Source organism: Cystoisospora suis (assembly GCF_002600585.1).
Source record: "Cystoisospora suis strain Wien I chromosome Unknown contig_310, whole genome shotgun sequence".
Classification (NCBI taxonomy): Eukaryota; Apicomplexa; class Conoidasida; order Eucoccidiorida; family Sarcocystidae; genus Cystoisospora; species Cystoisospora suis.
In genome coordinates, this window is record NW_027153111.1 from 596 (window position 1) to 14,896 (window position 14,301).

General features: G+C 43.5%; 1 protein-coding gene across 1 annotated transcript; it reads right to left on the reverse strand.

Moving 5' to 3' along the window:
- Nucleotides 1-4: 4 nt before the first annotated feature.
- CSUI_000823 (regulator of chromosome condensation repeat-containing protein) lies at nucleotides 5-14,293 on the reverse strand (the record flags this gene model as incomplete). Its single annotated transcript, XM_068061030.1, has 10 exons — nucleotides 11,872-14,293; nucleotides 10,219-10,460; nucleotides 8,907-9,197; nucleotides 7,750-8,034; nucleotides 6,455-6,596; nucleotides 5,240-5,542; nucleotides 4,191-4,327; nucleotides 2,182-2,394; nucleotides 827-975; nucleotides 5-179 (listed from the first exon to the last, which is right to left on the reverse strand). Coding segments are annotated over exons 1-10 (2,964 nt in total), but the record flags the coding sequence as incomplete, so codon positions are not given.
- Between the last annotated feature and the right edge of the window lie 8 nt (nucleotides 14,294-14,301).

Consider the following 14,301-nt stretch of genomic DNA (forward strand, 5'->3'; position numbering starts at 1 on the left):
CCCCCCCCCCCGCCATAGCCGCCTGTCCCTGCATGCCGCCTGCGTTATCGAAGGTGATGTCCCCTAGGTTGGCCCAGTGTGTAACTACAGCTGCTGGGGTGTAAACGTACGTCTTCCTCGTCCACCCACACCCCAGCCGCCCACCTTTCGAGGCGCCAGCTGAATACACCTCACCCGATCTACACACAAGAAAAAGAAAAAGAAAAAAGAGACAAACCATCGAAACACATAGATGAAAAGACATAAAAGAACGCGAGAGAAATGTGGAAGAACTATATCATCCATACATAGCCAGAAGTATTCAATCAGCTGCACCTTTAGGATATACTCTCCGCATGCATATATATATATATAGTATGTTGTGCGGTATGTATCCTCTCAGTATCTATATATCTGTTCCTATATTTGTATATACATATAGAGGAGATGTATGCATGTATGTGCATGTAGGTACGTCTACGTGCCAGATAGACGTCCCTGTATTGACGCGCCGGGTAGGTATGGCGGCGCATGTAGATGTAGGAGGAAGGTGTACGCCCTTGCTAGCGATCATCTACACAGCTTCTCAGTCCCTAAACCCTAATGTGTTTGAAGGCATTACGAACACCCTTTCGTATACATTTTACATCTGTACATCGATACATGCTATCACTATCCAATACAGAATCCCGAAATATACACAATAGAAGAAGTCTTCATCTTGAGACACATCCTATATAGGGGACATAACTATACATGACAGAAACGTACATAGATCGGTGTAGATGCATATGTATGCATGCATGTATGAATATGACGGGAAGGAGTTGATAGAGCGTGAACTGACTCGAGAACGAAGAAAGAAGCCTGCGGTCCAGTAGCAACCCATTGACAAGGCTTGGGTAGATTCATGACCATCTCCGGCCGGTCGAAGTGCTCTGCGCCTTTCTTCCCACATCCTGTCTGAAACATCTGGTTGTCCCCCCACGCAAATACCTAGAAAACAAGAGGCATCAAGAAGAAGAAGATGATGACCGAAGAAAAGAGAAGAAAAGGAGACACACAGACACAGAGAGATGTATGAGAAGAGACGTGTATCAAAGGGTACACATATCTATGTATGTATATGTATGTACGTATGTATGTATATGTATGTACGTATGTATGTATATGTATGTACGTATGTATGTATATGTATGTACGTATGTATGTATGTACTGTGAAGGTGTCAGAATGAGACATGCAGAGAGACGGTGGTGGATTGATACGCAGAGGTAGCATGTCTAGAGGGGTGTGTGTAGAGAAAGAGATGTATCTCATCAACTACACATATAGAGATACACATACAGACTTACTTAGACATCACATCGCAACACGATCTACACTCTTTTAAACATATAGGCACACTAATAACGGGGCGAGGAACAGCCACATATATAGACATATCTATACAGACATAAAGCTGGCTCGTCTCCAGACGGCTATACATATATATATATATATTATACCACAGTGAACCCTAGTACATACGCTTCTACATCTCCAAATAGATTCTTCAAGATACATCCTTACATACCAGCTAGATACACATATACAGAGAGAGAGTCAACCGAGACATACATGTGTATGAAGATCTCATCCAGAGATAAACAGACCGGCACAAAAAGAACGAGAAGTCGAAGAGAGGAAGTATTTATGCGATTCTTTTGCATGCATCACGTGCCTATCTTAAGATCAAAGAACTCTCTCTCTCTTTCTCCCCGTCGTCTTCCTCACACTGGTCAGTGCATGCAGTGTATACACACCCCCGAACATGAATGTAAAAGACGCCGACTTTCGTACGTCAGAGAAGAAGACAGATCGACGCACCGGAAAGGAACCGGATTCACCTACCCGTTTTAGAGGCAACGAACCTCCTACAAAGCACGCTGTACTGTCCCTTTATACTTGGTATATCTTGAAGCTACTTTCATTCTATCTTTTCCATCTATCTCTGTGTCATTCATTTGTCTATCGTTAATTTGTCTATCTGTGCTCTATCTACCTATCTTGAATCTACCTGTCTATCTCTAATTGACTTCTCTAACTCTCTATCTAGATGCCTTCTATCTCTTTCCTCTTTCTTGATCTTTCCCCCGTGTAGACATCTTCATCGTCTCTTCCTTTTTCTTCTCTTTCTTTTTCAGAGTCATTCCTGCTTACCCTTCCTTCCTCTGTGACGGCTAGGCTATGGCCTTCGCATGCAGCTATACTTTTAACCTTGGGGACACCTGAAGCGCTTTCTAGCTGCATGAAGATCTTAGGCGAAGTGTAATTCTGAGCGCTGCATGTCTCATTCTTTCTCCCCCAGATCCAAAGATCTCCATCCATCGAAATCGCCATCGAATGAAACGCACCTGCCACTACACTTCGCAGCTACAGCAAACGCAACAAGCGAAAGAAAGAAAGAGTGAAAGAGAAAGAAAGAGTGAGAAAGAGAAAGAAAGAGTGAGAAAGAAAGGGTGAGAGATACTCGAGTCAACTCCCTAGTGAGGAGGGGTGATAAGGGACGCATGCACATGTTTACATAGCAGAAGAGAGAGAGAAAGCAAGAGAAAGAGAAGGACCCTGCACACGAAAAAGAAGAAGACAAGAGCGAGTAGAACTCTTCTCTCTTTTCTGAATCTATTAAAAGCAACTTCCATCTTGACACCTGTGTTTCCGTGGCAGCAGCCGTTGCATGCTCTTCTTGTATTTGCGGAGATATCTGTCTCTCATACGTCCTTCCAGATCTCGAGATATGGGGATGGAGAGTAGAGAGCGAGAGATAGAAGAAGTTTCCCTAAAGATATCCAGACTATCACTTCTGCTGTTTCTTACTAGAGAGAGAGAGATGGAAGAGATGGAGAAAAAGCCGTCCAGACTGTCTCACAGGCCGTAGGTATGAGGAATAGATCGTGCATAGGTCATACAGCTTCTTGAGAAACCGATCCATCTAAATCGCTTTCTGTATACACTTCTTGTCTCTCTAATTCGGATGGCATGTGAAGAATAGATATGGTGGAGAGAGAAGGCATAGAGAAGGGCTCTCTTATCATTCTTATCGTCTTCACCTTCATGAGCTAGCACCCGTGTCTACCCCTGCGTTAGCTAGTTAGACACGGCATCTCGATCTATGGCTATGTGCGTGATAAGAATGTCTCTTCATGAGGAACAACACTTGACTACTGAGAGACGAGGAGACACACGGATCTTCTACATGAATCTTGAAGATGGATCAGATACATAAGAAACCTAGAGAAACATATACACATGAAAATATACTAAAAGAATGAGAAAAGCTATGTTAGACAGTCAGGCAAGACATTCGCAGGATAGACATGTGTCACTTGAAGAGGTTAAAAGGAAGAGATAGGGTATATCCACATTTTACATACAGACCGAGAGAAAGAGAAGCAGCACAGGCAGATAGAAACTTGCTACAGATTCTGCAAAGCCAAGGTACCGCAAGGTACAAGAAAAGAAGAAGATGAAAGGTTTTATCTCTTTATCTATCTATCTTTAATCTGTCTATCTCTGATCTATCTATCTATACATATATGTATGCGTAGATATATGGTGGATGGGTGCCTCTCTCTCTATGTCTCACGCCTCCATGAAACGGAAAGAAAGGTTACATGCATGCATAAAAGGCCTCACAGGAGCTTTCTCCCCTCCTCGTCATCTTCTTTCAATTCATCTCTTTTCTATCTATCTTCAATCTAACTATCTCGTGTCTATCTATCGCTGATCGGCATCGCCCTAGGGACTTCTTCTATTCACTAGCAGAAGTATCGAGCGATCTTTCTTTCTCTTGGACCCAAACAGACCATGCCGTTTTGGGAAATGCGTCGATAAATAGAGAAGAAGGACATCTAGAGGAAAGGAGAAGCCCTTCACGAGTGAGTAGCGACGTAAGTCTGCTGTACGCTTTCTATGCTATAGCAGTGAACTCAAACAGATACACCAAGATAGAAAGACTGCAGATACACAGGATACTGAGAGATTGATAGGTTAAACATAGATAGACAGATTAGAGATAGACAGACAGATTAGAAATAGATAAATTGAAGATAGATAGACAGATCGACAGATATAAGAAGGAGAGATAGACAGGTTTGAGAGAGAGATATATAAAAAGAGAGGGAGTACGACTTAAGCGAGAGAGGAGAGTTGAGTGTGTATGTATTTACCTTGACACCTCTTGGGAAGTCGCACTTAGTAGGGACGTATGCATTGGCTGTATTTCCTATACCTAGACGTCCATAGTAGCCTGCTCCCCATGAATAGCAATCTCCTTGAGCTGATATCACCACCACATGGCTCTTACCTACATACATACATACACACATACATACATGTATACATACATATACATACATACACACATACATATATATACATACATATACATATACAGTCCCATATACATAGTCATACATACAATTCTACATACGCATATAGTCATACATACACACGGGGACATACATAGACACATACGTACTCTTATCCCTTCTCTCCTCTCATATACACGCGTATACACATACCTATATATATCGAGAGAGAAACAGACAGATATACAATATACATGACTACTCATACATATATATAGAGAGAGAGAGAGATATGCATGTACGATGAAGGACAAGAAGATAGATAACATAGAGAGTGGCCGTAAACACATATGTATTTGACTGCATGCCTTGTTGAGATGGAGACCCAAGCTGCACCGTGGGGTGGTTCAGCTAGCTCTGGTGCCGTAGGGAGAAGAGATTGATAGAGAGACAGGCAATTGAAAGATAACATAGACACCCTCTTGAGATACAAGTGTGTAGGAAGGAGGTATCCTATAGCGGTCAGATCAAAAGAGAGAAGGCGAGGAACGCAGAGAGGAAAGAAAACAATCTGACTTGATAGAAGTCTTCCTAAGAATGATGAGTGAGACAAAGAAAGAAAGAAAGAAGTCTTCTTTCCTCGGTTGCTTTATATCTCCCTCTATCTCTGTATAGTCTCTTTTTCTACACAGTCATCTTATGAAGACATGTGTATGATAGTTGAGACTCTGTAGAATCCTCCTCTTGTCTACATCCCTATTATAGCTTGTTCATACGCCCTTTAATCCACCATACAAAGAAGACATCTATTCTACCCAAACCCTCTATTCAAACAGACCTCCGTGTAGACACACATCCCTCTACATAGGAATGTCTCTCCTCCCCTTCTTTTCTTTCTTCTCTCTTACCAAGAGCACAGGTGCATACAGGCGTTGGGAGATCAACTTTCTGAGGTGAGAGAACAGCTCCTGCTGTGACGTCTTCTCCTAGGCCTAACTTCCCGCTATCTGCTGAGCCCCATACCCACATATCTCCAAACTCAGACCCAGCGTTGGCAATCGACGATGCCCCACCTCCCCCCGCTCCATGCAAAGGTGTCGATGCTGCACCACTCCGAGTGATGCATGCACTATAATCCTCCCCACAGAAGACTTCTATTGCTTGACGGACTCCTGTCACCGCTGCTGGCGTGAAGGATGGCCTAAGAACGCCTGAACCCATAAAAGAGAAAGAAAGAAATCCATCGTGAGTCTGTCTACCTATCTATCTATCTATACAGAGGAGGTTCGTTACGAAGGAGTGATGCGTGTATGATGGCGAGAGAGAGAGATGTAGTAGAAGGAGATAGAAATCTAGAGAGATAGGATGGAGAGAGAAGCAGTAGCGGTAGAAGGAGGAGGAGGAGTCGCGCTACAGGGGGGGGTGTCAAATGAATGTGAGACGGAATGAAGAAGAAGAATAAGGATAGGTGTGGGATGTAAGAGATATCTTGAAGCAGTTGGGATCAACGTAGTAGATAGAGAAAGAGAGAAAGCAAGAGATAGAGGAAGAAAAAGAACTCTTCAGAATGTGAACGACGGACAAGAGTGTGAATAGATCTAGACACGTGTAGACAGAGAGAGACGGAGAGACAGGTATGTATATGTATATATATATATATATATGTAGAGAGAGAAAGAGGTTAAGAAGAACGAGAAGGAGATGCAACATAGAAACAGAGGGGTGATTTGCCTTATAAGAGTGAAGGTTGACTGCGTGTTTGGTATCTATCGTCTTCTTTCCTTACTACCCACGACAGGTCATTCATCTATCATAGGGCTTCGATCAACACGCTCTTGTCTTTACACCTACACACACATCTCTCTACTCTACAGCTATATACAATAGTCATATAGAGATATATGTAGAGATGTAGACAGGTATCTACCTACATACACATGTGGATCAGGAAGAGGACGTCAAGATTCAAGAAGAATCTCTTCGAAACACCACGCAACAAGAAGACACAGGAGAGACACTCCACTACCTACTTTTAATCTAACTATCTATTCGTCCTTCTTCGGTCTCCCTATCCATCTATCCTTTATCTATCTATCTATCTACCTATTTTGAGTGTATTTTACCTAGGCCAAGCTGTCCGTTATCATTTGCTCCCCATGCGAAGACATCTCCATATTGAGCGACAGCAAGGCAGTGACTCCCTCCGCATGCAATCCGTCGTATAGGGGTGTTGAAACAATCCAACTGCACAGGCTCATACTGATCCTAAACACACAGAGCCACAGAAAAGAAAAGAAAAGAAAAGAAAAGATCTTCTTCCTTCTCTTCTAAATAAACGCTTGTAAGGAAAAAAGAAGACTCTAACCAGACGAGAACACACAAGAAACTTAGATAGACTAGAGATAGATAGATAGATTAAAGATAGATTAAAGATAGATAGATAGATTAAAGATAGATAGATTAAAGATAGATTAAAGATAGATAGATTAAAGATAGATAGATAAATAGATAGATAGATAGATTAAAGATAGATAGGACTGGAACTCCATGACTGCTCAAGTAGCAGAGAGAAGAGGTGTGACTGCACCCCCGACTATGTCTGCTGCATTAGATCTGTCTATGAGATGTCTTGTTAACTCATGCTGACAAGTCCAGTCACATAGATATAAACAGACAGACAGACAGAAAGAGAGAGAGACAGCGAGGGGGGGTGACTTCCTTGCTCTTCTTCCTAAGCTTCTTGCATCTTGTTCTGTTCCTCTCCCATGAGGAAATTTCTCCTTAGAATACGGAGAATGAAGAGACGTATAATTCAAGAGACAGATCTACAGACTTGTCTGTGTGACCGCTAGCAACACGCATGATCGTAGGCTTGTCAATTCCCACCCAAAATAGAAAAGACCGAAACCGAGAGACCATATACACACACGGGATAGGGAGAGGAGTCAATCGTAGTATGGTGTATATATCTATTCAAACATAAAGAGATAGGTAGCTAGATATGCCTTGCTTGAGTATACATACAAATATATATATATATATATAAATATGCAGGATCGACGTGGATGACGGTGCAGGAGAAGCATGTAGGTGGGGATCTCTAGATCTGCGCAAAACAACAATATGGACGTCTCGATGAAGAAAAAGGAAAGATGGAAAGCAACCTACGAACGACCCCCCCCCTCTCTCCCAGTAAACACATATATATTACATACATAGATACACTATGTATAGATGTAGAGTTAAGTATCCTATACACATATATATATGTATAAGTGGGTATTCATAGAACAGCAACTCCACGTATATGTAAGAAAGCTTCCTCCGCACATCCACACATATCCACAACAGTGCATGCGTGTCTTTCTCACTGTCTATCTTTGATCTATCTATTTATCTATTTATCTCTCTCTTTTACCTCTTCGACTTCTTCTCCTAATCCGAGTTGTCCTTCTTCGTTAGATCCCCAGATCCACACAGCGCCGCTTCCGGTAAGTGCAGCTGTATGACTATCACCGCATGCAATCGCTTGAAGAGTCCACGCAGAGGCATTCTGAGCCGACAGCCCTCCTCCTCCTTGGTCGTCGAGATAGTCAAGTCTTTCATTCGAGTAGTCCCTTTGCACCCGACGAATTCCCAGCATCGATTGAAGATCGGAGACATACATGCGATTGCGGAGGTCTGCGACAAACTTCGGATAAGGCTGGAAATGAAAGAAAGACAAAAAGAAAGGAAAACCGAGGGCAGAAAGCACAGGAACGTATTCATCGCTCCGCTGAGGAAAAGAGAAGGGATTCAGGCGGTGTATATACACCACGGACTGCACGCAGTGAATCGTCGCTGTCGACTTGGAGATTGGCGAGAAAAATAGTCTCATAGTTGGATGATGTGGACCTCTCTCTCTTTTCTCCTTTATCTCGTCTTCATCCGTGTGTACAGAAATCCATGTGTCTCATGCTCTTTGTCAACCCCAGTCATTCTGAACTTCTCTTTTGCATGCGTATTGTCATATGACTGCTGTGACAACTACACAGTCTCTCCACTTTCTCTTTCCTTTTCTTTTTTGCAGTGTTCTCTCTCTCTTCCTCTTCTTCTGTTCTCTTCTGCGTCTCCTTCTCAAGCTACACTCCCCTCATGCAGACAAGTCGTTCCTTATTCCCCATTGGCATTTATAAGGATTAGAACTCTCCTCTCTTCCTTCTCTTCTTCTTTCTCCTCTCATCCTGTCAAACGAACTTCTCAAGCATAACACATACAAACCTCTCCTACTCTCCGACCATAGCAACATCGCCCTGCATATGCCTGCACACCTATATGCACATGCACACACCTATATATATATATCTATATATATATATATCAACAGCTAGATATCTATCTATCTCTCACGTCTCTATATCTGTCTATATGGATATCAATAGCGAGATATCTCCCTCTCTCTCTCTCTATCCACATGTCAGATTCTCTATTGATCAACCCTTCATACAAAACGTCCCCTTGAAGAGAGAGATCGCCACATCGTTGATCTCCTGTTTCTCCTTTCGTCTCTACCGCTCTCGTTTCTCCCTCTCTTACTTGGTTCTGTTGATCTCCATGACCTAAGCGACAGGAGCCCCCCACCCCCCATACAAGGAGATCTCCGCCTACAGTCACAGCGGCTGAATGATAAGGCCCGGCAGCTATGTTTAAGACCGCTGGCTCGATATCATTCAAATGCCTAGGCACCGTCACCATAATGCCTGTACCTCCCGTCGTTCCTCCGCCTGCTCCTTCGCCTTCGCCTAAGCCTAAGGCAAGCCCCGCACCCCATGCATACACCTCGCCTTTATGAGTCAAGGCAAGTGTATGAAAGGTACCGCATGCAACCTAGGAAATATGAAGAACGCAAAGAGAAAAGAAGAAAAGAAGAAGAGGAAGATGAGAGAGCAAGATGGACGTGAGAAACATGTAAGAAGAGCTCTTAGGATATATATATATAGGGAGAGAGAACGGAACCTATACATATATATATATATATCATAGGTATGGATATAGGATTGAACAGGATATATGTCAGGAGCACATATATATATATATATATATAGCTATGCATGTATGTATAGGTATCGAAACATGGAGGAAAGAAGAGGAGGAGAGGGAGGAGATGTAAGAAAACGTTAAAGTGAGAAGAAGAGAGACTCTCTAGAAAGGAAGAAGAGGACGAGAATTGAGTTAAACAGAGAGGTTTGGCACCTACCAGTCCATCCATTGTGTACCATCTTCGGGTCTTATTTTCTTCATGAGATCCCTGGTATCTGGTGGTTTGAGATCTATCCATAAACAAATGTACCTACACTGTCAATGCACCGACGTATCTATAGACAGATGTATATGCAGAACGGTACAGGTACATACCTATACTATTACAACTTCCACGTGCTTATCTGCTATACCTGAATCTATGTATAGAGAGATAGAGAGACACAGATGTATACACATATAGAAAGATAGCAATAGATATACAATAAAGATATACATGCACATGTTCTGACCACACATATAGACAGAAGAGTCTCTGGAAGTATATCGCATACATCCAAAATGTCTCTCCAACTCATCCCCTCTATACAGAGACAGATGGATCTACGTATATCTTGAAAGCAGTCTCTCCCTTCTCTTCGCTTCTTCCGACCTCGAGTGTACACACACAAACTCTATGTCTCTCACATTCCTAAGATTGGCCTATTTTTTCTTTCTTTCTTTTCTTCCTATTGTCGAAGTCGTCTCATTTCCCCTCCCTCTTCCTTTCTTTTCTTTCTCTTTCTTCCTCCCCCCCTCCCCATCCATTTCTATGTCTATCTCATTCTCTTCACGACTTCTTCCCCTTCTTCCCCAAATCTTTTCTTACTTGCAAGATAGGCACAGCACCGAGGCCTTCCACTTTCCTAGGGACAGGAATCTCCCCTTCATCTCCATGCCCTAGTCTTCCGAAGCCTCCGCCTCCCCATGTGTAGAGATGCCCGTGGCGATCAATGCATGCACTGTGAGAATCGCCAGCCGCGACAAATACGATATCTCGATCTTGAAGATGATCGACAATCGACGGAACAAGACTACCTCGATTGTGGCCTAAACCTAAGCGACCATTGCCTAGCCACAAGAGACGAGAGAGAAGAAGAAGAAGGAGGAGGTGAAGCAAAGAAGAAGAGAAAGATAGGAGAAAAGGGGAGGCCATACCTCAGAGAGAAGGCCATTAGAAGTAGATAAAGAAAGAAAGAGATACATTGGAGATGAATGAACTGAAGAGAAATAGATGGGGAGATCGCTAGATAGATCAGAGAGAGGGACAGACAGATAGAATAATTGAAGAAGGGGGGGTGTCTTTCTAAAGAGGAAGAGAGTTCATGTCTTCCACAGAGAGATGTTTCTTCATGTAAGTAGGCAGAGAAACTAGAAAAGAAGAAGTCGACCAACTCACAGCTAGCCTAGCTTGGTAGGAATGTCAGCCTGAGAGAGAAAGCGAAGAGGAAGGAGAAGAAGAGAGAAGATCACTACCATCGATTCTCTTGGTAAACATCGAGATAGACGACTAGCTATCGACTCCACCTCTCTCCAGTGAAGAAAAAGGAGACGATACGAACGAGAAGGAAAGAAAGATGGACTTGAGAAAGAAAAGAACAAGAAGAAGGAGCAACAGCATGCGTGCTTGCTTGCTTGGTGCATGCCTAAAGCTTTTCTCTTCGTTCTGAGAACTTCTCTCTCCCGCAAGGGATGAGAGAATGGAGAAAAGACCTCTTCTCAAGCGAGAGGAAAGATGCAGAAGTAAAAAGGGCGAAGAGCGGTTTGAACAGGCACAAGCAAGACGAGAGATGAGGAGAAGAAGAAGAAGATACATGCGAAGTGCCTATCTATGATGAGTGCATGTCACTTTTAGATAGCACTTCTCTCTATGAGACAGGCGACGACTTCTTCCTTTTCTATGTCTCTCCTCTTCTCCTTGGAAATCTCTCTTGATAAGGCACACCTTTCAGAAGCGTTAGGTGCCCATACAATTGATGGATATGTATGTGTATGTACCAAGCCGATACATACAGGAAAGCATTAGAAGAGCTATGCACCTATGCCACATATATATATAGAGAGAGAGATCTCCTCTATTCACGCCTATACAAGAAGGAGAAAGAACACCTGAAGTCATGAAAGATTTTCTTCTTCTTTCTCTTTCTTCCTCTTCACTGTCGAGGTGTCTCCTCGATACACCACCATGGACATTCTCCCCACACAAGGAGAAGAAGAAGACGAAAAAGAAAAAGCAATCCAAGATATCGAGTTGAAGAAAACCTCAACGCATCGCTCCATGGATTCGAAACTAGCTCTCTATCTATCTCTATCTTTCATCTATCTATCTATCTATCTATCTATCTATCTATCTATCTATCTATCTATCTATCTATCTATCTGTCTATCTATCTATCTATCTATCTATCTATCTATCTATCTATCTTTGCTCAGTCTCTCCATCCATCTCTCTATCTTTCTCTGGATTCATATCTTTCCTAACCTCCATATCCCCAGGTCCATAGTGCGCCGTCACTGGTGCATGCCATGCTATGCTTCGCCCCAGCTGCGCAGTCGAGCACGATCAATTCTTCACTTCCGCCGTCTCTTCCTCTATTCTTTTTGCGACGTCGATCGCTCCCAGAGGTTTTCCCTGCCCCTTCAAGGCCTAGATCTCTACGACCGAGGATATCAAAGAAGACCTTGACAGGTTTGTAGGCATCTAAAGTATCTCCTTGTCCTAAATTTCCATACATGCCCACCCCCCAGGCATAGAGACTTCCACGGTCTGTGAGAGCAAGTGTATGATCGGAGCCGCAGGAAATTCGCGCAATCTTGCATTTATCTTTGAAGCGCACTCTTGACGGCTTTGGAGTAAACCAAGATGGCTCGCTATCTCCATGATCTTCTTCAGCAAGATCGTCTCCTCCTCGTCCTCCTCCTCCCTGTCTTGTCGCTGTCTTCTTCTTCTTCTTCTTTTCCAAGGGATCTCCTGGTCTCCCCCCATAGGTCATGATCATTCCCGACGGATCTTCCTCTCCGTCGTCTTCATCTTCTCTCCCCACCCGAGATGGGTCTCCTTCTTTCTTTCCACTGCCTTTCTTTGTATAGCCAAGACGTCCGCGATTGCCTAAGCCAAAGGTATACACTTTCCCTCCAGACTGGGTAGCTCTCTTCACAAGCACCGCCGAATGGTTGGTCCCGCATGAGACCGCGAAGATAGCTTGCTTGCTAAAGAAAGGAACGACTCCAGGATACACACGTTCATGAACATCCACACCTAAGCCTAAGACATTGCTATAGTTCTTCCCCCAAGCAAAGAGCTGCGGCTGATCTCCTTTCAGTCCGACCACTAAGGTATGATATAAACCTAAGGCAACTCTCTTGATCGTTGCAGGGCCTAGACGGGCGATAAGCTCAGCCGCTTCTTCTTGCTCGTCTTCTGCGAAGTTCGGGACATACACATCTGGCACCCCTGCTGAATTCGCTACAGCCATAGCCCCTAGAGGGGCATACGGCTGGAGAGACATGGTAGAGAGAAAGAAGGGAAGATGAGAAGAAGAGAGAAAAGAGCCGGAGAAGGGGGGGAGGGGGTGAAGAAGAGGAGATGAGGATGATGATGATGGAGGTGGAGAAGAAGAAGAAGAAGAAGAGATGGAAAAGGAAAATGGATGAGGGAGAGAAGAGGTTAAAGAAGAAGAAGAAGAGACAGATGAAGTGTGTGAGGAGGATTGGAGAACGAAGAAGAAAAAACCCAAAGGAGTGCGTAGAGAGGAGGAGAAGAAGGAAGAGGAAAAAGAGAGAAGGCAAGTAGTCTTGTTGGGGAAGAAAGAGATGTAAACTTCTCCATGGAATGTCGCGAGAAGTCTCAGGTGCCTTGTACGGGATACACAGAGAGAAAGAGCTAGATAGACGCATAGACACCGGGGATTTCTTTTTCTGCGGTGTATATACACCGCAGAATGATCATACTATCATACTGTGAGAACGCTTGGATACTTCGGCTCAGCTGCGTATGTTGAGAAGGGCTCTCCGGAAAGAACAGAAGAGACAAGCGCAAAAGACAACACGGAAACGAAGATAAAGTTGACTGAAAGACTAAGGTATACCCATAGATTCAAAAGAAGAAACAGACGCTTTCCTTCTTTCTTCTTATCCCTTTACAGCAATCTTTCTATGCCAAAACAAGCGGGCCTTTCACAACAGAGTTGTCTTCGCTAATCCTAACTCTCTAGATAAAAGAGAAGGTTTCAAGCCACCTAGGGAGACAAGAGAAAGAGAAGAGCAAACGGGGAGAAGGTAGATGAACGGAATCTCCTTCAAATTCTCTCTCGTCGAAAGAGAGAGAAACAAGCGATTTCTAATCACCCCCATTGAGATAAGCTTGACAAGACAGTGTAGTAGCGATGGGAGTAGAAGGAGGAGGAGAAGAAGACAAAGAAGGAGACAATTCTCTGCGACTCTGAAGAGGGTGAAAGAGGAGTTACGATGTCTTGCCCTGTCTAGCACCAACAAAGGATGACCTTCGATCAGAAGTGCAGCTCCAAGGTAGCTAAGAAACGACAAAAGACTGACGTATCTATCTATCTATATCTATCTATCTAACTTTTAAGATAAAACTTCACACCTGCCTATCGATCTACCGATGTCTGTACCTAGTATGTGGAGATGCGCCCTTCATGCAAAGAAGATGATGGAAGAGAAGCGACACCGAAGAAAGCCTCAAGAGACTAGAGAGAGCGAGAAAGAGAGATCGACTAAAAATAGACAACGAAGAGAATCCCCGGTGATACGTAGAGATACAGGAAATGTCGTAAGTCTTCTCTGGCTTAAAGGAAACATCTCCGATGGAAAAGAGAAAGAAAGAAAGAAGGGAAGACAGAAAGAGAAAAAAAGAAAGAAAGGAACAGAGAAAGGAAAAAAGGATCTGAGA